At 42.8% G+C, this 24655-nt stretch overlaps 1 protein-coding gene across 7 annotated transcripts in view; it reads left to right on the plus strand.

Annotated features, from left to right (window-relative positions):
- Nucleotides 1–24655, plus strand: part of LOC121555906 (nck-associated protein 1-like) — a 51097-nt gene that overhangs the window by 17600 nt on the left and 8842 nt on the right. For 4 of the 7 annotated variants that reach the window (XM_045213638.1, XM_045213639.1, XM_045213640.1 and 1 more), the window contains 12 exons: nt 13–103; nt 1626–1763; nt 2092–2140; nt 2646–2802; nt 3032–3058; nt 12389–12445; nt 12552–12648; nt 13010–13116; nt 18475–18607; nt 18719–18800; nt 18935–18993; nt 21362–21507. In XM_045213638.1, coding sequence (XP_045069573.1) covers nt 13–103; nt 1626–1763; nt 2092–2140; nt 2646–2802; nt 3032–3058; nt 12389–12445; nt 12552–12648; nt 13010–13116; nt 18475–18607; nt 18719–18800; nt 18935–18993; nt 21362–21507 — 1143 coding nt within the window. The remainder of the gene's footprint in view (nt 1–12; nt 104–1625; nt 1764–2091; nt 2141–2645; nt 2803–3031; nt 3059–12388; nt 12446–12551; nt 12649–13009; nt 13117–18474; nt 18608–18718; nt 18801–18934; nt 18994–21361; nt 21508–24655) is intronic. The other 3 variants (XM_045213642.1, XM_045213643.1, XM_045213644.1) reach the window with 1 other exon arrangement.

Here is a 24655-nt window from a genome sequence, read left to right on the forward strand (position 1 = left end):
CTCCGCGCCCAGTGACAGGGAATACCCAAGGCTGGGCCAAATGATCGTGGACTATGAGAATCCTCTGAAAAAGATGATGGAAGAGTTTGTCCCTCATGGGAAGGTGAGACACTAGACGTCTGTGAATATATTCCTCAGTAACACTAATATACAAACGAAAAATAGATAGCACTTTATTACATATATGGCATAGATGCCACCATGTAAGAAATGTCCACAATTTCCTATTAACTACCAAGTAAATTCCTGTAGAAATGGTCAGCAGCCAGAAATACAGTGCCTTGCAAAAGTATTCATCCCCCTTGGCGTTTTTCCTATTTTGTTGCATTACAACCTGTAATTTAAATTGATTTTAATTTCGATTTCATGTAATGGACATACACAAAATAGTCCAAATTGATGAAGTGAAATTAAAAAAAGTACTTGTTTCAAAGAATTCTAAAAAATACATAACGGAAAAGTGGTACGTGCATATGTATTCATCCCCTTTGCTATGAAGCCCCTAAATAAGATCTGGTGCAACCAATTACCTTCAGAAGTCACATAATTAGTTAAATAAAGTCCACCTGTGTGCAATCTAAGTGTCACATGATCTGTCACATGATCTCAGTATATATACACCTGTTCTGAAAGGCCCCAGAGAGCAAGGGGCACCACCAAGCAAGCGGAAACATAGCGAGCTCTCCAAACAGGTCAGGGACAAAGTTGTGGAGAAGTACAGATCAGGGTTGGGTTATAAAAAAATATCAGAAACTTTGAACATCCCACGGAGCACCATTAAATCCATTATTAAAAAATTTAAAGAATATGGCACCACAACAAACCTGCCAAGAGAGGGACCAGGCAAGGAGGGCATTAATCAGAGAGGCAACAAAGAGACCAAAGATAACCCTGAAGGAGCTGCAAAGCTCTACAGCGGAGATTGGAGTATCTGGCCATAGGACCACTTTAAGCCATACACTCCACAGAGCTGGGCTTTACGGAAGAGTGGCCAGAAAAAAGCCATTGCTTTTGGTGTTCGCCAAAAGGCATGTGGGAGACTCCCCAAATATATGGAAGAAGGTACTCTGGTCAGATGAGACTAAAATTGAGCTTCCAGCAGGACAATGACACTAAGCATACTGCTAAAGCAAAACTTGAGTGGTTTAAGGGGAAACATTTAAAAATCCAATTGAGAATCTGTGGGATGACTTAAAGATTGCTGTACACCAGCGGAACCCATCCAACTTGATGTTGCTGGAGCAGTTTTGCCTTGAAGAATGGGCAAAAATCCAAGTGGCTAGATGTGCAAAGCTTATAGAGACATACCCCAAGAGACTTGCAGCTGTAATTGCTGCAAAAGGTGGCTCTACAAAGTATTGACTTTGGGGGGGGTGAATAATTATGCACGCTCAAGTTCAGTTTTTTTGTCTTATTTCTTGTTTGTTTCACAATAAAAAATATGTTGCATCTTCAAAGTGGTAGGCCTGTTGTGTAAATCAAATGATACAAATCCCCCCAAAATCCATTTTAATTCCAGGTTGTAAGGCAACAAAATAGGGGAAATGCAAAGGAGGGTGAATACTTTCGCAATCCACTGTACCTCCAATTAATCTCCTTCTCTTTCTGTTCCGATGGCGATGCAGTCTTTGTCAGACGCACTCATCTCGCTGCAGATGGTCTACCCCAGGAGGAACCTGTCCGCAGACCAGTGGAGGAACGCCCAGCTTCTGAGCCTGATTAGCGCCCCCAGTACCATGCTCAACCCAGCCCAGTCAGACACAGTCAGTGCCCACTGCCCAGTCAACTCCCTAGGCCCCTACAACTACTAAACTGATACTAAACCCACCTTCACACCAATCAGTTAACACCTCTCACCCATCCAGCACCTTATCTGGTTGACATGCCATGTGTTCTACCATTTATTCTACTCATTCTGTAAATGTAGTAGCCAGCTCTTCCATTTGGAAAATTGTGTTCATAGATGTTTTGGACAAGCTGTTTTTATAGTCCACATTATTAGCAGGCCAATAATATATTTTCAGTTCAAACTTCATCTGTGAATTGATTTGAATTGCATTTATCCTGACAAACCTCTGGTCTCTGTTCTAGATGCCCTGTGAATACCTCTCCTTAGACTGTATGGAGAAATGGATTGTGTGTAAGTTTACTGCTCAAGTTATTGAGTTAACACAATGTTTCACATTGGTCAGGGAGGATTCATTTTGGGTCCTGGCTTAAAACTAGACCAACTCAGTGGCCTTGTGCTTAGTGTCTGCCCTGAGATTGGATGGTTGGGGGTTCGATCCCCGGTCAAGTCACACCAAAACATGTGACTTCATGCCTCTGCTTGGCACTCCGCAATAAGGAGAGCGATTGGGGGTAAGGCCGTGCGACAGACTAGTGTCCTGTCCAGGGGGTGTACTTATACATCAACCTGTCTCGCGCTACATTAACAGGAGATAGGCTCCTGCCCCAATGGGCTGTTCTAGCTCGGACAAGTCTTTACTTGTCCAAGGCTTGCTTACTTACTTAAAACTAGATCCTGGCTCCAAAATCTTGTTTTATACCAGTCACAAGAAATACCCAAATGTTCTTACTATATTTGCAATTTTAGTGCAGCATTTAGCAGTTTTTACTGAACTAACCTCCCGTCCCTCCGCAAGTCGGGTTCGTCCTGTGCCACGCGGTGCTGAATACTGACCCAGCAGCGCTGAGCCTGTGGAAGCTGGCCCTCCAGAGCAGCACCTGCCTCTGTCTCTTCAGGGATGAGGTCTTCCACATCCACAAGGCCTGTGAGGACCTGTTCGTCAACATCCGTGGGTAAGCCTCTCGCCAACACACAACACACCACACACCACCCTCAAACCACTCAGAATACACCCCTCTCTGTGCCTTTCTTATGAGGAACTGCAGGAGGATTCATTAAGTATATCTTGTAAATGTTTTGTTTTCTAGGACTGATACAAGTCGTAAATACCATTGAAACCTTTTAAATACCATTGAAACATTTATTTATTTTGTATTTATTTTTTTCATGCTGAATTTGAAGTATCAGTCCAAAGTCATCTGTACCAAGGTTATTATACTATTTTCACTTTTCATTTAAGTTAAGTTTCAGTTTAGTTTTCAATCCCTGTTTTGATTTAGTTTTTACACAAGAGACCCATTTCTTTTTAGTTGTAGTTTTTTTGTAGTTTTAGGTTAAGTTTTAGTTGACCATTTTGGTCCCGTGTTAAATGACGTTCAGCTTATAAAGGCTTCATAAAGCCTTCATAATGCCTTCATAAGCACCACACAAATGTGTTACAAAGTATCTATAACCGTATGTCGTGATTTATAACTGTGTGACATAATCACCAATGTCAATATGTGACGTAACCCACTATGTCGAATGTGATAAACATTTGCTTTATAAAGGGTAATGTTGGGTCAACGGATTGGAATACGCTCTAAAAGAAGTCATGTTAGTCACGTTACACCTAATCTTGTTCCCAGACACTTCCGCCCAAATCAAACTTGGCCTTCATTAGTTTAAAATAAAACTTTAAGACGATAAATTGTGGAAATGGGCAGGATTTAGCCATAATTATTACTTTTTTACTGTGTTAACTAGTGACGATGACATACTTTACTCAGTAAGGTCACTCCTATAGAATTATATGGTCACTTCCACAAAGGCCAGCATTGAATTATTGATATCCCAGGCTTACACCAAGAAACACTTACCTTGATGAAAGCACCCAACCTAAAGAAATTGAAAGTGGCTTTCTTCTGCAACCAAGTTACATGTTCCTCAGTACACAAACTTGCACACAACAAAAACGAGCCATACCGTGCAGTGTTGGGCCCATCAGGTCTTTGACACAGTCACCCACTCCCCCGCTGAAAGATCAGCCACAAAAGGTTGGCACCATTATAACAGGTTGTAATCAAGTACTGTTCACCAGCATGGGAACACAAGAGGAATACCTGGTGCGGTGGTCTCAGGTTGGACTAAGCCAAATCATCTTGGCTTTGACACACACACACAAGCTTTGCAGGTCCATCAACCCATTTAAATACCCCTCACATCCTACAGTAACCTGTGGATCATGAGAGCACCTTCATAAATCAGAAGAACGTTAATAACCTATTTATTGACACTTAATGTAGTGTCCTGTAATACTTCATTTAAAGTCAGACACCTTTGGTCATTCATAACACATGCATACATTTTAGTCATTTAGCAGACGTTCTTATCCAGAGCGACTTACAGTTAGTGAGTGCATACATATTTTTTTTATTTTTCATACTGGCCCCCCGTGGGAATCGAACCCACAACCCTGGCGTTGCAAACGCCATGCTCTACCAACTGAGCTACATCCCTGCCGGCCATTCCCTCCCCTACCCTGGACGACGCTGGGCCAATTGTGCGCCGCCCCATGGGTCTCCCGGTCGCAGCCGGCTACAACAGAGCTTGGATTCGAACCAGGATCTCTAGTGGCACAGCTAGCACTGCGATGCAGTGCCTTAGACCACTGCGCCACTCGGGAGAACAATTGCTGTGATGTCACCGAAATTATTTGAAATAACGACAGGTAGCTACAGTATGTCATCTAACTCAACACTTAACTACTACAAGCAAATTTTAATTACAATAAATAAAGGTTAACTTAATTGTTTTTCGCTGTCCGGTGGCACCACAATTGGGCATTTGATTTGCTTGATCAGCGTCTCGTCACCAACACTAAAAAAAGTACTTCGGGGTCACAAATTTGGAAATTTGCTAAATTTAAAGTCTCCCTCATAATAGTTTAAAAGTGTCAACAACCTGTATTTATTAATGTTATATGAAAAATAATTGTCTAAACATTAACAATGATTCATATTTGTTCATGTTTAAGTGACATTTGCATTAACTGTGGGTTTTAAAACATGTTCCAAGGTCATATAAATGCCCCCAATGCGGATCACTGTTTATGGAATACATATTGGCTTATAGAACAAAAACTATCTTGGGTGCCGCAGTGAAGGTATTGTAGGGAGTACTCAGTAGGGTTTGTAGAATATATACAGTGAGGGGAAAAACGTATTTGATCCCCTGCTGATTTTGTACGTTTGCCCATTGACAAAGAAATGATCAGTCTATAATTTTAATGGTAGGTTTATTTGAACAGTGAGAGACAGAATAACAACAAAAAAATCCTGAAAGATGCATGTCAAAAATGTTATAAATTGATTTGCATTTTAATGAGGGAAATAAGTATTTGACCCCTCTGCAAAACATGACTTAGTACTTGGTGGCAAAACCCCCCCCTTGGTTTGTGCTGTGGTGGAGACCTCTGTGGGCTATACTCGGCCTTGTCTCAGGATTGTAAGTTGGTGGTTGGGGATATCCCTCTAGTGGTGCGGGGGCTGTGCTTTGGCGGAGTGGGTGGGGTTATATCCTTCCTGTTTGGCCCTGTCCGGGGTTTCTTCGGATGGGGCCACAGTGTCTCCGGACCGCTCCTGTCTCAGCCTCCAGTATTTATGCTGCAGTAGTTTATGTGTCGGGGGGGCTGGGGTTAGTTGGTTATACCTGGAGTACTTCTCCTGTCTTATCCAGTGTCCTGTGTGAATTTAAGTATGCTCTCTCTAATTCTCTCGTTCTCTCTTTCTCTCTGAGAACCTGAGCCCTAGGACCATACGTCAGGACTACCGGGCATGATGACACCTTGCTGTCCCCAGTCCGCCTGGCCTTGCTGCTATTCCAGTTTCAACTGTTCTGCCTGCGGCTACGAAACCCCTACCTGTCCCAGACCTGCTGTTTTCAACTCTTAATGATCGGCTATGAAAAGCCAACTGAGAGACCTGAGCCCTAGGACCATACGTCGGGACTACCGGCCGTGGTGACTCCTTGCTGTCCCCAGTCCGCCTGGCCTTGCTGCTATTCCAGTTTCAACTGTTCTGCCTGCGGTTATGGAACCCCTACCTGTCCCAGACCTGCTGTTTTCAACTCTTAATGATCGGCTATGAAAAGCCAACTGAGATTTATTCCTGATTATTATTTGACCATGCTTGTCACTTATGAACATTTTTGAACATCTTGGCATGGTTCTGTTATAATCTCCACCCGGCACAGCCAGAAGAGGACTGGCCACCCCTCATAGCCTGGTTCCTCTCTAGGTTTCTTCCTAGGTTTTCGCCTTTCTAGGGAGTTTTTCCTAGCCACCGTGCTTCTACACCTGCATTACTAGCTGTTTGGGGTTTTAGGCTGGGTTTCTGTACAGCACTTCGAGATATTAGCTGATGTAAGAAGGGCTATATAAAATAAAATTGATTGATTGATTGATTGTTGGCAATCACAGAGGTCAGATGTTTCTTGTAGTTGGCCACCAGGTTTGCACACATCTCAGGAGGGATTTTGTCCCACTCCTCTTTGCAGATCTTCTCCAAGTCATTAAGGTTTCGAGGCTGACGTTTAGCAACTCGAACCTTCAGCTCCCTCCACAGATTTTCTATGGGATTATGGTCTGGAGACTGGCTAGGCCTCTCCAGGACCTTAATGTGCTTCTTCTTGAGCCACTCCTTTGTTGCCTTGGCCGTGTGTTTTGGGTCATTGTCATGCTGGAATACCCATCCATGACCCATTTTCAATGCCCTGGCTGAGGGAAGGAAGTTCTCACCCAAGATTTGACGGTACATGGCCCCGTCCATCGTCACTTTGATGCTGTGAAGTTGTCCTGTCGCCTTAGCAGAAAAACACCCCCAATGCATAATGTTTCCACCTCCATTTTTGACAATGGGGATGGTGTTCTTGGGGTCATAGGCAGCATTCCTCCTCCTCCAAACACTGCGAGTTGAGTTGATGCCAAAGAGCTCCATTTTGGTCTCATCTGACCATAACACTTTCACCCAGTTCTCCTATGAATCATTCAGATGTTCATTGGCAAACTTCAGACGGGCCTGTATATGTGCTTTCTTGAGCAGGGGGACATTGCGGGCGCTGCAGGATTTCAGTCCTTCACGGCATAGTGTGTTACCAATTGTTTTCTTGGTGACTATGGTCCCAGCTGCCTTGAGATAATTGACAAGATCCTCCCGTGTAGTTCTGGGCTGATTCCTCACCGTTTTCATGATCATTGCAACTCCACGAGGTGAGATCTTGCATGGAGCCCCAGGCCGAGGGAGATTGACAGTTATTTTGTGTTTCTTCCATTTGCGAATAATCACACCAACTGTTGTCACCTTCTCACCAAGCTGCTTGGCGATGGTCTTGTAGCTCATTCCAGCCTTGTGTAGGTCTACAATCTTGTCCCTGACATCCTTGGAGAGCTCTTTGGTCTTGGCCATGGTGGAGAGTTTGGAATCTGATTGATTGCTTCTGTGGACAGGTGTCTTTTATACAGGTAACAAGCTGAGGCTAGGAGCACTCCCTTTAAGAGTGTGCTCCTAATCTCAGCTCGTTACCTGTATAAAAGGCACCTGGGAGCCAGAAATCTTTCTGATTGAGATGGGGTCAAATACTTATTTCCCTCATTGAAATGCAAATAAATTAATAAAAATTTTGACATTCGTTTTTCTGGATTTTGTTGTTGTTATTCTGTCTCTCACTGTTCAGATAAACCTACCATTAAAATGATAGACTTATCATTTCTTTGTCAGTGGGCAAACGTACAAAATCAGCAGGGGATCAAATACTTTTTTCCCTCAGTTGAAGTCGGAAGTTTACATACACTTAGGTTGGAGTCATTAAAACTTGTTTTTCAACCACTCCACAAATTTCTTGTTCTAGTTTTGGCAAGTCGGTTAGGACATCTACTTTGTGCATGACACAAGTAATTTTTCTAACAATTGTTTACAGACAGATTATTTCACTTATAATTCACTGTATCACAATTCCAGTGGGTCAGAAGTTTACATAAACTAAGTTCACTGTGCCTTTAAACAGCTTTGAAAATTCCAGAAAATGTCATGGCTTTAGAAGCTTCTGATAGGCTAATTGACATCATTTGAGTCAATTGGAGGTGTACCTGTGGGTGTATTTCAAGGCCTACCTTCAAACTCAGTGCCTCTTTGCTTGACATCATGGGAAAATCAAAAGAAATTAGCCAAGACCTCAGAAAAATGATTGTAGACCTCCACAAGTCTTGTTCATCCTTGGGAGCAATTTCCAAACGCCTGAAGGTACCACGTTCATCTGTACAAACAATAATACGCAGTATAAACACCATGGGACCACACAGCCATCATACCGCTCAGGAAAGAGACGCGTTCTGTCTCCTAGAGATGAACGTACTTTGGTGCGAAAAGTGCAAATCAATCCCAGAACAACAGCAAAGGACATTGTGAAGATGTTGGAGGAAATAGGTACAAAAGTATCTACAGTGGGGGAAAAAAGTATTTAGTCAGCCACCAATTGTGCAAGTTCTCCCACTTAAAAGATGAGAGAGGCCTGTAATTTTCATCACAGGTATACGTATACTATGACAGACAAATTGAGATTTTTTTTCTCCAGAAAATCACATTGTAGGATTTTTAATGAATTTATTTGCAAATTATGGTGGAAAATAAGTAGTTGGTCACCTACAAACAAGCAAGATTTCTGGCTCTCACAGACCTGTAACTTCTTCTTTAAGAGGCTCCTCTGTCCTCCACTCGTTACCTGTATTAATGGCACCTGTTTGAACTTGTTATCAGTATAAAAGACACCTGTCCACAACCTCAAACAGTCACACTCCCAACTCCACTATGGCCAAGACCAAAGAGCTGTCAAAGGACACCAGAAACAAAATTGTAGACCTGCACCAGGCTGGGAAGACTGAATCTGCAATAGGTAAGCAGCTTGGTTTGAAGAAATTAACTGTGGGAGCAATTATTAGGAAATGGAAAACATACAAGACCACTGATAATCTCCCTCGATCTGGGGCTCCACGCAAGATCTCACCCCGTTGGGTCAAAATGATCACAAGAACGGTGAGCAAAAATCCCAGAACCACACGGGGGGACCTAGTGGATGACCTGCAGAGAGCTGGGACCAAAGTAACAAAGCCTACCATCAGTAACACACTACGCCGCCAGGGACTCAAATCCTGCAGTGCCAGACGTGTCCCCCTGCTTAAGCCAGTACATGTCCAGGCCCGTCTGAAGTTTGCTAGAGTGCATTTGGATGATCCAGAAGAGGATTGGGAGAATGTCATATGGTCAGATGAAACCAAAATAGAACTTTTTGGTAAAAACTCAACTCGTCGTGTTTGGAGGACAAAGAATGCTGAGTTGCATCCAAAGAACACCATACCTACTGTGAAGCATGGGGGTTGAACATCATGCTTTGGGGCTGTTTTTCTGCAAAGGGACCAGGACGACTGATCCGTGTAAACGAAAGAATGAATGGGGCCATGTATCGTGAGATTTTGAGTGAAAACCTCCTTCCATCAGCAAGGGCATTGAAGATGAAACGTGGCTGGGTCTTTCAGCATGACAATGATCCGAAACACACCGCCCGGGCAACGAAGGAGTGGCTTCGTAAGAAGCATTTCAAGGTCCTGGAGTGGCCTAGCCAGTGTCCAGATCTCAACCCCATAGAAAATCTTTGGAGGGAGTTGAAAGTCTGTGTTGCCCAGAGACAGCCCCCAAACATCACTGCTCTAGAGGAGATCTGCATGGAGGAATGGGCCAAAATACCAGCAACAGTGTGTGAAAACCTTGTGAAGACTTACAGAAAACATTTGACCTGTGTCATTGCCAACAAAGGGTATATAACAAAGTATTGAGAAACTTTTGTTATTGACCAAATACTTATTTTCCACCATAATTTGTTAATAAATTCATAAAAAATCCTACAATGTGATTTTCTGGATTTTTTTTCTTCTAATTTTGTCTGTCATAGTTGACGTGTACCTATGATGAAAATTACAGGCCTCTCTCATCTTTTTAAGTGGGAGAACTTGCACAATTGGTGGCTGACTAAATACTTTTTTTCCCCACTGTATATCCACAGTAAAACGAGTCCTATATCGACATAACCTGAAAGGCCGCTCAGCAAGGAAGAAGCCACTGCTCCAAAACCGCCATAAAAAAGCCAGACTACGGTTTATAAAATAAATGAATATGCCATTTAGCAGACGCTTTTATCCAAAGCGACTGACAGTCATGTGTGCATAAAAAAAATGTGTGCATGGGTGGTCCCGGGGATCGAACCCACTACCTTGGCGTTACAAGTGCCGTGCTCTACCAGCTGAGCTACAGAGGACTGCACATGGGGACAAAGATCGTACTTTTTGGAGAAATGTCCTCTGGTCTGATGAAACAAATATAGAACTGTTTGTCCATAATGACCATCGTTATGTTTGGAGGAAAAAGGGGGTGCTTGAATGCCGAAGAACACCATCCCAACCGTGAGGCACGGGGTGGCAGCATCATGCTGTGGGGGTGCTTTGCTGCAGGAGGGACTGGTGCACTTCACAAAATAGATGGCATGATGAGGAAGGAAAAATATGTGTATATTTTGAAGTAACATCTCAAGACATCAGTCAGGAAGTTAAAGCTTGGTCTCAAATGGGTCTTCCAAATGGACAAGCATACTTCCAAAGTTGTGGCAAAATGGCTTAAGGACAACAAAGTCAAGGTATTGGAGTGGCCATCACAAAGCGCTGACCTCGATCCAATAGAAAATGTGTGGGCAGAACTGATAAATCGTGTGAGAGCAAGGAGGCCTACAAACCTGACTCAGTTACACCAGCTCTGTCAGGAGGAATGGGCCAAAATTCACCCAACTTATTTTGGGACGCTTGTGGAAGGCTACCCAAAATGTTTGACCCAAGTTAAACAATTTAAAGGCAATGCTACCAAATACTAATTGAGTATGTAAACTTCTGACCCACTGGGAATGTGATGAAATAAATAAAAGCTTAAATAAATAATTCTCTCTACTATTATTCTGACATTTCACATTCTTAAAATAAAGTAGTGATCCTAACTGACCTAAAACAGGGAATTTTTACTAGGATTAAATGTCAGGAATTGTGAAAAACTGAGTTTAAATGTATTTGGCTAAGGTGTATGTAAAATTCCGACTTCAACTGTATATACTGTATGGTGTCATTTCATGGGGCTCTGAATAATACGGAGTGTTGCTGTTCTTTTACTCCACCCATTCCATTGGCGGCCACAATTCAAATCACTGTATATGGAAAACATCACGTGTGCAATTACTGCGCTACAGAAAACCTTCTATCCAAACAACAGTGCAGGGCAAGCACACTGAATTAAAGAGCAACTACACTCAAAAATCTAGGTTTCTAAGACTTTTCAAAGACATCAAAAGCATTGTTGTGAACACAGAAAATCTAATGTTGTTTTTATATTTAAAAAGTGTGACAAAACCTGAAAGAATGGGGGAAATCCGAAACCTGGAAAAACCAAACTGAGAAATTGTAATTTGGGGAAAAAAACAGAAGTAGGCAAAAAATGTAAACAGACTTTAAAAGGCCTCACCAAAGTTTTTTGCTGTGCATGTGCTGTCATCCTTCAGCACAGCTTTTTGGGGAAAGTTGAGGTCAGGTCAAATATTGACTATGCACCCAAGAGGGAAAGAAGTTGGGCCATCCTAGAAATGTTTTAGAGTAATATAATATAACATTTAGCAGGTGCTTTTAGCCGAAGCGACTTGGTCATGTGTGAATACATCTTTACGTATGGGTGGTCCCAGGAATCGAACCCAGTATCCTGGCGTTGCAATGCTCTACCAAGATACATGACAGGGTTATAAATGTTTTGTGAACCGTCAATTTAATATGATTCATAAGGCCTTTATTAAGCAGTACTTATGCCACCCTTTATAAAGCACAGGTTTATGTCATATTTTACTTAGTGGGTTACGTCACATTTGACATTGGTGGCTATGTCACACAGTTAAGCCACATTTATGAACCCTTTATGAAGCATGACATACAGTTATAGATGATTTGTAACAATTGATTCAACATGTTTTTTCCTGGTGGGTTTACCCTTGATTTTTTGTTTAATCTGCTCAACCAGTACTGGTGATGAACCTGCCAGATATGTCATCTAACTAGCACACACGACAGGACTGTTGAATTCTAAGTCAAGTCTCATCTTAATGCTGTGTAAATCCAAACTTGTTCTTCTGAAAGCTCAGTGTGGAAAGACTGCTAGCTGCAACTTTGAACTCAGGCATTAGTTTCAAGGGCAGAGTGTATTTTCGATCATAGCTGAGTCGTTAGTACATGTAAGAACCAAGTAACTTTACGAGAGAGAGAGAGAGACATAATAAATTAATTCAGACACATTTTGTTGTACTGTAATTGGAGCCTTGAGAGCATTGTGTGTGTGAGAGACATTATAACAAAATAAAAGTACCATAGTAAATCTGCACAGAAGACTCCCTTCATCTTCCAGTATTTTAACACCGTTAATTGTTTTCCAGCTACAATAAACGTCTAAATGACATCAAAGAATGCAAAGAACAAGCACTGTCGCACGCGTAAGTATATCCTCTTCATTGTCCCCCAGTAGTTTTTTTATACTGCCTTGCAATATAATTTTCATAATGCTAAGTCAATAAAACATTAATTTTGCATTCATTGCAGTGGATCCATGCATAGAGAAAGGCGCAAGTTTCTTAGGTCTGCCCTGAAAGAGTTGGCCACAGTTCTGTCTGACCAGCCTGGACTGCTGGGCCCAAAGGTAAAACCAACCCCCAGAAATATCCCCTTTTTTAATCTATCGATGGATATGTATGGGCATTATTGTTGAATAAGTGTGCTATTTGCTTCTGTCACTAACAAGTCATCTTCGATAAGTAAAACACATTATCTATGTTATATGTGATAGTCTGAAGAGGAAATTCAGCAAATCTTGGAGGACAGTGGAAGTTGATAAAGGCTTTTTTTAATCAACTTCCACTGTTCTCCAAGAGTTGCGGAATTTCCTATTCACTTTAGTTTACTCCTCAATTCATGTGTTTTGCGTCAGTGTTCTCTTCCCTTTTTATGTGATAATGTAATAAGATGTGTTTGAGTTTAAAGGCCGGGTTGTTTTTCCACAGGCTCTGTTTGTGTTCATGGCTCTCTCTTTCGCCCGGGACGAGATCATCTGGCTCCTCCGCCACGCAGACAATATACAGAAAAAAAGCACAGATGACTTCATTGACAAGTAAGCTGTATTCTCAACGGTATAAAACATCTGGGGGGAAAATGCTACAGCCGACTGCTGATTCTTTGCTTCAAATTAACAGTGGTTTGGTTATATGAAATCCTCTCACCTGGGGTGTATTCACTAGGAGCCAAACGGAAGCAAACAGTCGTAATGGGGATGGACTAACTTAAGGCTGGGCGATAAATCCTGTTTTGGCAATTCATTAGCATTTTTTTTTGTGTGTAATAGGAAACACCTGTATAGTAAAGTTTTTATAAGCGTTTTGTTATAACATCGGCATATGCGGCATCTCACACCTCTGCACACCTCAACTGTGTCACAGCACATGCACCATGTTTCGAAAAGTTATCTACCAATCCTGACCTGCCTTAACTACATGTTGTAACCGCACCTGTCAAGTGAAGCATCAACAGCAGCAGACCAGTGTGAGAATGGCGCTGAAGTGCTAAGAGGTTGGTTCCATCATCACAGACAGCAGAAAAGTTGAAATTTTTACATTTTAGTCATTTAGCAGACGCTCTTATCCAGAGCGACTTACAGTTAGTGAGTGCATACATTTTTAATACTGGCCCCCCCATGGGAATCGAACCCACAACCCTGGCGTTGCAAGCGCCATGCTCTACCAACTGAGCTACAGGAGGCTACACAAAATGCACTTGATATTCTACTCTACTCAAACTATGGAACATCCCTAGCCATGAAGTGCTTTGAAAGGCTGGTCATGGCTCACATCAATACCATTATCCCAGAAACCCTAGAATCACACAAATTTGCATACCGCCCCAACAGATCCACGGATGATGCAGTCTCTATTGCGCTCCACACTTCCCTTTCACACCTGGACTAAAGGAACACCTATGTGAGAATACTATTCATTGACTACAGCTCAGCATTCAACACCATAGTGCCCTCAAAGCTCACCACTAAGCTAAGGACCCTGGCACTAAACACCTCCCTCTGCAACTGGATCCTGGACTTCCTGACGGGCCGCCCCCAGGTGGTAAGGGTAGGTAACTACACATCCGCCACGCTGATCCTCAACACGGGTGCCCCTCATGGGTGCGTGCTCAGTCCCCTCCTGTACTCCCTGTTCACGCGTGACTGCATGGCCAGGCACGACTTCAACACCATCATTAAGTATGCCGATGACACAACAGTGGTAGGCCTGATCACCGACAACGATGAGACAGCCTATAAGGAGGAAGTCAGAGACCTGGCCGTGGGGTGCCAGGACAACAACCTCTCCCTCAACGTGATCAAGACAAAGGAGATGATTGTGGACTACAGGAAAAAGAAGAGGACCGAGTACGCCACCATTCTCATCGACGGGGCTGTAGTGGAGCAGGTTGAGAGCTTCAAGTTCCTTGGTGTCCACATCACCAACAAACTAACATGGTCCAAGCACACCAAGACAGTCGTGAAGAGGGCACGACAAAACCTATTCCCCCTCAGATCCTCAAAAGGTTCTACAGCTGCACCATCGAGAGCATCCTGACTGGTTGCATCACTGCCTGGTATGGCAACTGCTCGGCCTCCGACCGCAAGGCACTACAGAGGGTAGTGCGTATGACCCAGTACATCACTGGGGCCAAGCTTCCTGCCATCCAGGACCTCTATACCAGGCGGTGTCAGAGGAAGGCCCTAAAAATTGTCAAAGATTGCCACCCTAGTCATAGACTGTTCTCTCTACTACCGCACGGCAAGCAGTACTGGGGCGCCAAGTCTAGGTCCAAGAGCCTTATAAACAGATTCAACCCCCAAGCCATAAGACTCCTGAACATCTAATCAAATGGCTACCCAGACTATTTGCATTGCCCCCCCGTTCCTCAATTACCTCGACTAACCGGTGCCCCCGCACATTGACTGTGCCGGTACCCCCTGTATATAGCCTCGCTATTGTTATTTTACTGCTGCTCTTTAATTATTAGTAACTTTTTTTTTTTTTTTCTTTTTCTTTTTTTGTTGTAAAAAAAATAATTGTATTCTTTCTTCTGCATTGTTGGTTAAGGGCTTGTAAGTAAGCATTTCTGACTTACTGCAGATTGAGAAATTATGTGACTAAACTCAACAAACAGAAGAAGAAACTGTATTATGTATCCAATACCTGTTGTATTCGTCGCATGTGACAAATACAATTTTGATTTCAGCAGATTGGATGATATTTGGATGAAACCAGATCATAGTAGGATGACAAAAGAGTAAAAAATGACTGTTGCTGGTATATGGATAACGTTTGACTATAAAGTTGTGGAAGGCTTATAATTTTACATGCCCTGAGCTCATTAGATTATAGCTGACTGTTTGAAATGTAGTATATTGATGTTTCATTGTACAACAAAGCCTATTTAGAGAACATTTTAAAATATTGATATACACTACATGATCAAAAGTATATGGACACCTGCTCTTCGAACATTTCATTCCAAAATCATGGGCATTAATATGGAGTTGGTCCCCCCTTTGCTGCTATAGCAGCCTCTGATCATCTGGGAAGGGTTTCCACTAGATGTTGGAACATTGCTGCAGGGACTTGCTTCCATTCAGCCACAAGAGCAATAGTGAGGTCGGGCACTGATGTTGGGCGATTAGGCCTGGCTCGCAGTCGGCATTCCAATTCATCGATGGGGTTGAGGTCAGGGCTCTGTGCAGGCCAATCAAGTTATTCCACACAGATCTCAACAAAACATTTCTTTATGGTCCTCGCTTTGTGCACAGGGGCATTGTCATGCTGAAACCGGAAAGGGCTGTCCCCAAAATGTTGCCACAAAGTTGGAAGCACAGATCGTTTAGAATGTCATTGTATGCTGTACCCAGATTCGTCCATCGGACTGCCAGATGGTGAAGCGTGATTCATCACTCCAGAGAACGCGTTTCCACTGCTCCAGAGTTCAATGGCAGCGAGCTTTAGGCCACTCCAGCTGGTGCTTGGCATTGTGCATGGTGATCTTAGGCTTGTGTGCGGCTGCTCGGCCATGGAAAACCATTTCATGAAGCTCCCGACGAACAGTTCTTGTGCTGACGTTGCTTCCGGAGGCAGTTTGGAACTCGGTAATGAGTGTTGCAACCGAGGACAGAAGATTTTTACGCACTACGCGCTTCAGCACTCTGTGAGCTTGTTTAGCCTACCACTTCGCGGCTGAGCCGTTGTTGCTCTTAGACCTTTCCACTTGACAATAAAAGCACTTACAGTTGAACGGGACAGCTTTAGCAGGGCCGAAATTTGACGAACTGACTTGTTGGAAAGGTGGCATCCTATGACGGTGCCACGTTGAAAGTCTGAGCTCTTCAGTATGGCCGTTCTACTGCCTATGTTTGTCTATGGAGATTGCATGGATGTGCGCTCGATTTGATACACCTGTCAGCAACGGGTGTGACTGAAATAGCCAAATCCACAAATTTGAAGGGGTGTCCACATACTTTTTGTAGATATAGTGTATATTTCGTGTGTCGCCCATAAGTTTAAAAACATTTAGTAGATTTTTAGGCAATATCGCCAAGCCCAAGGGGTACTCAAATACTATTTGAGAAGGTCCGGTCACACACATTTCCTAGGTGGCAAAGGTCAGGATGTATATTGTTATTTATAGGCGTAGTAACAAACCCCCACCTCGCAACACATGTACCCTAAAATGTTGAATTTTTAAAGCTAATTCTCTGCAATTCTACACATTTTGCAATGTCTTATATGTATGTTCATAATGATACCTGAGTGACTCAACAAAATCATTGCTACCAAATAGAGTTCTACAAGCAGTTGTTACAACAACAAGAACATAGCTTCAAGTGTTTTGTCCAAATACTGGTGGAGTCAACTAATAAAATAATGGACAACCTGATGAGAGGTCCAGGACCTGAAGAACAGTTTGCAGTTCTCCCAGGGTCAGCTCGATGAGTTTAAACAGGAGAACGGCAAGATGACCGCAATCTGTAAGTCATTGAGAGAGGACATCAGTTCTGAATGTGAATGACAGAGAAATCTGATTATCTCGAGGGACAATCAAGGCGGAACAACATGGTTGTGGAAGGAATTGCAGAATCTCCACATGAGACGTGGACGTAGTCTGAAGACAAAGTGAGGGAAATGATCTCTGAGAAACTGAAGATGGACCACAGGAAGACTGAGGTGGAGCGCGCCCACAGGACTGGAAAACCCACCACTGGCCCAGGTGACAGACCCAGGCCGATAGTGGTCAAGTTCCTGAGGTTCAAGAACAAGGTAGCTGTTCTGGAAATAGTGAAAGATGATGAGAGGTCTGTTCGTAATAAAGAGATGCTCTACTTTTCTGACCCCACACTCCACAAAGCAAGTCCTTCAGGCTCTAGTTTGATCTTATCTTTATTAATGTCCAGGCTTATTGCTGCAAATAAAGACCTAGTTAAGCTGCAGCTGGCCCAGAACAGAGTGGCACGTCTTGCTCTTCATTGTAATCAGAGGGCTAATATAAATAATATGCAGCCAGTCTCTCTTGGCTAAGAGTTGCGGAAAGACTGACTGTGTCACTTCTTGTTTTTATAATAAACATTAATGTGTTGGAAATTCCAAATTGTTTGCATAGTCAACTTACACACAGCACTGACACACACGCTTACCCCACCAGCCATGCCACCAGGGGTCTTTTCACATTCCCCAGGTCCAGAACAAATTCAAGGAAACGTACAGCATTATACAGAGCCATGAGAGCATGGAACTCCCTTCCATCTTATATAGCGCAAGTGAACAGCAAACCTGTTTTCAAAAAACAAATAAAGCAACACTTCACAGCACAACGCCACTCCCCCATGTGACCTACTTGTTGTGTACTGACATGTATGTGTAACTGATCGATGCACACACACACTACATGTTAATGTTTTTAAATGTATGTAAATTATAAAGTATTTTGTCTGTAATGTATTTTTCGTTATATGTCGGAACCCAGTAAGACTAGCTGTTGCCATTGGCGTCGGCTAATGGGGATCCTAATAAAACAAATAAAAAAATAATGGAGACCCCCGGGCACTTAATCTGGCCATAATAACTACAAGATTTAGATGGCTGGTTAGCCTTACTTACCTACCTAGCTAACATGGGCTAGTAGTTGATCAACTGAACATTTCTGACAGGTTATAAATAGCTCTCCAAGGTCTGTCCGTGATTACCATATTTTCGAAATTGCACCTTGTGCCTTCTGCTATTACAACTCTCAACAGCAGTAAGTTAAAAGCCTGACTGATTTCCAAAAGTTGAAATATTGTTGAGTATGGCATGGCTGCCCTAGACTAACTTGAACTTGTTCCATAAGAAACATTTGTTTTGCTACGGTGTGCACCACTGAATACACCCCTGACTTCTCCTTTTCTCTTGTTGCTTCTCAGGCACATTGCAGAGCTCATCTTCTACATGGAGGAGCTCAGGGCACACGTCAGGAAGTATGGTCCCGTAATGCAACGGTACTATGTGCAGTACCTCTCCGGCTTTGACGCTGTGGTTCTCAACGAGCTTGTGCAGGTGAGACCCCCTCCCCCCATATACACATTAACACGTGCACGCTGACACACGCATACTAGTTTCTTGCATTCAACAACAACAAGACAGTGACACGTAGACCTCCCCTTCCAGAACCTCTCCGTCTGCCCTGAGGACGAATCCATCATCATGTCCTCCTTTGTGAACACCATGACCTCCCTCAGCGTGAAGCAAGGTATTCAGCCTGACATTTAAGATACTAACCCGCCTGCTGCTACCTCCTTCCCAAGTGTTGCTTTATGTATGGGCACTGTGGTGGGTGCGGATGTTGACATCAGGAAATGAGGAGTGTTTGTGCTTGTGTTGCAGTGGAGGACGGAGACGTGTTTGATTTCCGGGGCATGAGGCTTGACTGGTTCCGTCTGCAGGTAAGCCACTGACAGCCCAGGGCTAATTATGGTAGCCATATCAAAAACTGTCCTCGTATTACAAAAACTCAATAACTCTATGCTACCCTAGTTATACCCTTATGGGCCAGTTTTTTGGACCCAGATTAGAATCTCCTTTGGAAGTGCTTTTTAGAATAGTATTAGGCTTAATTTGTGTCTGGGAAACTGTCCCTATGAATATTATGTCCATTTGTAAACAATGTGCTGCATGCTGTATTCCAAAGGGGGGTATATAGTAGTCAACAGCTAGCGATTTGGCCGCTATTTAGTGAGCGAGATGTCTCGGCAGTAAATTATACACATTTTAGAACCAGAGCAACATAAATTGAACAAAACAGTTACGTTTTGTCATTGTATCCTGGGTAAATTAGTTTGCAGCATTTACAGCACTTCAACAGTGGTGTTTACCCCCCTTAATTCTTTAGAATCGAAGACTTTGGGGGAGGAGGGAGTGCTAAGCTGACATATGGAATTGTTTTAAGCTGGTCATACTATGGATCATTTAGCTATCTGGTTTAGAATTTTAGGACCCCTTTAGGTATAAAAAACTATATATAAAAAATTGATTTGATAAAATTTTGATTTTGGTCTTTTCTACTAAAGCCCATAGAAACGCATTGAATAACACAATTCATAAATGGCAAAAAACAGAAATACCTTATTTGCATAGGTATTCAGACCCTTTGCTATGAGACTCGAAATTGAACTATTTTCATTAATCATCCTTCGGATGTTTCTACAACTTGATTGGAGTCCACCTGTGATTGGACATACATTTGGAAGGTCCCACAGTTGACAGTGCATGTCAGAGCAAAAACCAAGCTATGAGGTCAAAGGAATTGTCCGCAGAGCTCCGAGACAGGATTGTGTTGAGACACAGATCTGGGAAAGGGTACCAAAAAATGTCTGCAGCATTGAAGGTCCCCAAGAACACAATGGCCTCCATCATTCTTAAATGGAAGAAGTTTGGAACCACCAAGACTCGTCCTAGAGCTGGCCGCCCGGCCAAACTGAGAAATCGGGGGAGAAGGGCCTTAGTCTGGGAGGTGACCAAGAACCCGATGGTCACTCTGACAGAGCTCTAGAGTTCCTCTGTGGAGATGGGAGAACCTTCCAGAAGGACAACCATCTCTGCAGCACTCCACCAATCAGGCCTTTATTGTAGAGTGGCCAGACGGAAGCCACTCCTCAGTTAAAGGCATATGACAGCCCACTTGGAGTTTGCCAAAAGGCACCTAAAGGACTCTCAGACCATGAGAAACAAGATTATCTGGTCTAATGAAACCAAGATTGAACTCTTTGGCCTGAATGCAAAGCGTCATGTCTGAAAGATGAACGGAGCAAAGTACAGAGAAATCCGTTATGAAAACCTACTCCAGAGCGCTCAGGACCTCAGACTGGGGCGAAAGGTTCACCTTCCAACAGGACAACGACCCTAAGCATACAGCCAAGACAACGCAGGAGTGGCTTCGGGACATGTCTTTGAATGTCCTTGAGTGGCCACTCTACCATTTGGCAGTACGTCCGGTTGTACGTACTGCCAAAATCTCTAACACAATGTTGGAGGCAGCTTATGAACATTAGATTCTCTGGCAACAGCTCTAGCGGACATTCCTGCAGTCAGCTTGCCAATTGCACGCTCCCTCAAAACTTGAGACATCTGTGGCATTGTGATGTGTGACAAAACTGCACATTTTAAAGTGGCCTTTTATTGTCCCCAGCACAAGGTGCACCTGTGTAATGATAATGTTGTTTAATCAGCTTCTTGATATGCCACACCTGTCAGGTAGATGGATTATCTTGGCTAAGGAGAAATGCTTACTAACAGGGATGTAAACAAATTTGCGCACAACATTTGGGAGAAATACGCTTTTGTGCGTATGGAACATCTCTAGGATTTTGTTTTTCAGCTCATGAAACGTGGAACTAACACTTTCCATTTTATGTTTATATTTTTGTTCAGTGTAGTTTGTAGGTCATATCGTTCAGACGCTACAGACATTTCCGTGAGAAAACAGATTTTCGGGACATCTCATGGTCTGACAAACACCGCTCTAGCTCTGCCAGCTTTCACTGCAGATGCGGAAGTGCGACACTGGCGGATGCGGTTGATTGAGACTCATCCAATGCAAAAAAAAAAACTGATATCCCTCTTGTTTTGTTATTTAACTTAGATTGACATGTTAATCTACTCTAGGGGGTTAAACACCAGTTGTAAGAGAGACTGGAATATGATGCTAGCTGAAAGGGAGAATGGTTTTGATTGAATCTCAAGGTATTTTGATTGATGTAATCATACTATGTTGTCTGTCTCTCTCTCTCTCTCTCTCTCGCTCTCTCTCTCCAGGCCTACACCAGTGTGTCCAAAACCTCTCTGGGCATCGCTGACCACCGGGAGCTGGGCAAGATGATGAACACCATCATATTCCACACCAAGATGGTGGACTCCCTGGTGGAGATGCTGGTGGAAACCTCGGACATCTCCATCTTCTGGTAATTAATAACCCAACAGACAGAAAATATATATATATATATTTTTGCATATATAAATTATATATACTGGGTAGGTCAGCATTGATACTAGATCTCATTTACAAGGGAGCCATGTGAATAAAATGTAATGCAATATAATGTAAAAATATCAATACAACAAGATTAATTAAAACAAGCACAACTTTCATATATCACCGCCCTTAAACTTGGTCTAATCTGTCCAATGGAGACCAGCGAGTCTAACTTCAAGGTGGCCTCAAGGCTATTCCATTAGCTGGTGGGTATAAAAACTAAAAGCAGTGATGTGTACGGAAATGGTCCCCAGTAATAAAACGCAGTGCTGAATCTAAAGGTTTTAAAACAGAGGCTGCCGCGTGCATGTAGATTGTATCACCATAATCAAGGACTGGGAGAAGCGTTGCTTGAACAATCTTCCTCCTACTTTCAAAATTGAGCCAGGATGTATTTCTATAAAAGAAACCAATCTTAATTCTCTGCTTTTCAATGTGTGTTTTAAAAGATCGTCAATCCAAGTACTTATAATGGGGAACTTGCACAATTTGGGCTCCCTTCAATGTGTAAATACGCAGGTCCTCAGGGTCAATATTATGAGACCTAGAGAACAGCATAAACCTGGTTTTATTAGGATTTAGCACTAGTTTAAGATCAGTAAGCAATTTTTTATTTTATTGAGTCAAAACCATGCTGAAGGTCATGAATGAAATAACTATAATCTGCGTAGAGATTGTTACAGGTTCTAACAAATAGACCATTTTTAAAATATAAATAGTGAAAAGAACGGAGGCCAAAATGGACCCCTGCGGCACATCTTTCTTAATATTGAGGAAACTAGATTTGATACCATCAGTAAGCACACGTTGTGTCCTGTTATAGATATAAGATTGCATAGAACTGCACCATTGGGTATATGCCTCAAGCAAGGACCTGTTCTTGCTCGAGTAGGCCTAACGGCTCTTAGCACCGAGCCAATGTTGGTGGATAGCAGTCTGGATCCTTAGGATGAAATAGATATACAATGGTTTCTCAGCCAAACATGTAGAGACCACATACGGCTGAATTTCTCACAGTTCCAATGCGCAGACGGAATAGAAACGGAGATTATGGGTTGTTTACTCGACTCCTATATGGTCTCGATAAGCTGTTTGAAAATGGATTTGAGCTTTTCTGCTTTCACTCGCATGACATAATTTGATCCGATACGAATCACAACTCGTTTTGTGTCAGGGAGTTGCTTTTTGATGGTTGGGAACAGTTCTTGTAAATCCGTCACGCACGCCCCCAGGTAACAAAGAGTACTTGCATCTGGGACGCAACATGACAAACCATGGAGGTTTCAGCAATGATGCTAGATCAGGAGTCTCCAACCCTGTTCCTGGAGAGCTTACCCTCATGTAGGTTTTTGCTCCAACCCCAGTTGTAACTAACCTGGTTCATCTTATCAACCAGCTAATTATTAGAATCAGGTGTGCCAGATTAGGGTTGGCGTGAACCTACAGGACGGTAGCGCTCCAGAAACAGGGTTGGAGAGCCCTGTGCTACATGGAGGATGATTCCTTCCAACTGGGGCAGACGAAGCACCTCCTGCTGCTCCCCCATTTCGAACATCGCTGGAGTTTGGGGCTGGGGGGAGCCTTGAACTCACATCGGGTGTTCTCGTAGCCCTCAGCGGACTGGGAGCCGCGGACCGCTCATTACTCACAATGGGGACTCCGGACGTCCTTCTTGCGAATCTTGCTGTGGGAGTGGAGATTCCAGGCTGAAATTGATTGGCCAGGAACAGCCCAGACCGCGCTTGTCGTCAGTGGCTCGTTCTTCTACCTTTCCCTCGGCTTTTACCTTTACCAGCGAATGTCACCCAGTGCTGGGACTGGGTAGATGGCATCGGGGTAGAGCTGGTCGGAACGCCATTGTGTAGCTGTATGTTTGGGAAGTCAACCTCATAGTTTTCGTCCCGGTCTGCCTCAATGGCAGACCCGCCCCAAGGGAGCGTATATTCGTAGGCCGCATCCACTCTAGAAGCCTCTTGGCGATAATTCAGTCTACTCTTCAGTTCCCTCTTGAAGTGTGATCATCCGATCCTTCAGCTCAGCATTTTGATTGCACTTTAGACAGACGTAGACCTGGGTAAATTATTCCTCCTTCACACTAGAACTGCCAGGCCTTTCAGCCTATAAGTATCCGCTAGAGAATGTTGTCGCGGGACAATAGCATACACATGGCCTCCAGCCAATGACGGGTCAACATTCGAACAGTCTAATAAATACATGTCATATATGCTATAGGAAGAATAATCATTTGGTTGTGTTTATGAAGGTCTTAAGGTAACATTAGAATACGAAAAAACTATTACTTCAAAGAACATAATAGCATTTTCATTAGTTTATGTTACTGTAGGCTATAAGTAAAATGAAAGAATAAAATCCATAACACAGAAATCCATTATAATTTCATTTTGGCAGGTTTAAAGAAACATTGAAAATAATACATGTATTTAAAATATATATATATTAAGTTTATTTTGTTACTAATCTTTGCTTAGTGGCCTGAGCGATGCTGCCGTGCGAGTGCTCATGTGCTGAACGCATGGACTTTTTAAAAAGTGATATTTGGAGATAGAGCTGCATCTCACGAATTTTGAGAGCTATTTGACAAAGGTAAGTGTCTTAGAAACTGCAGAATATGCTCTTTCTAATAAATCAAAGCGTTTTACCTGCATGTGATTTGAAGGAGGATTTGATAAAGTGGTGCTCCTTTCCCTGCCTCTGTCAATTAATTCCAAGCTGCGCCCATCTCTTCATTTACAATTTGACAACTGATAATATTGTCTCTCTTATTATGTGTGAAATTAGTTTCGGTATAGTTTAGGTGTAGTTCGCGAATAGAGTCAAGGATATGTTTTGCATTAATCTGAAGGGCTACTGCAACACGTAGCATGTTTGTATTTACCTATCAATACTTTCAATTAGTAATAGAGTTATAGTAGATAATACAGTCCAGTAACCGTTTATTTTTACAAAAAACGTAAAATAGAATGATATCAACCAGCAAGGCGCACGGTCAAATGATTTGCTATAAACATGAGCACTAACGATAATAAATAGGCATAACACAAATGTAAAGAAATATT

This window comes from Coregonus clupeaformis, unplaced genomic scaffold (genome assembly GCF_020615455.1).
Source record: "Coregonus clupeaformis isolate EN_2021a unplaced genomic scaffold, ASM2061545v1 scaf0133, whole genome shotgun sequence".
NCBI lineage: Eukaryota > Metazoa > Chordata > Actinopteri > Salmoniformes > Salmonidae > Coregonus > Coregonus clupeaformis.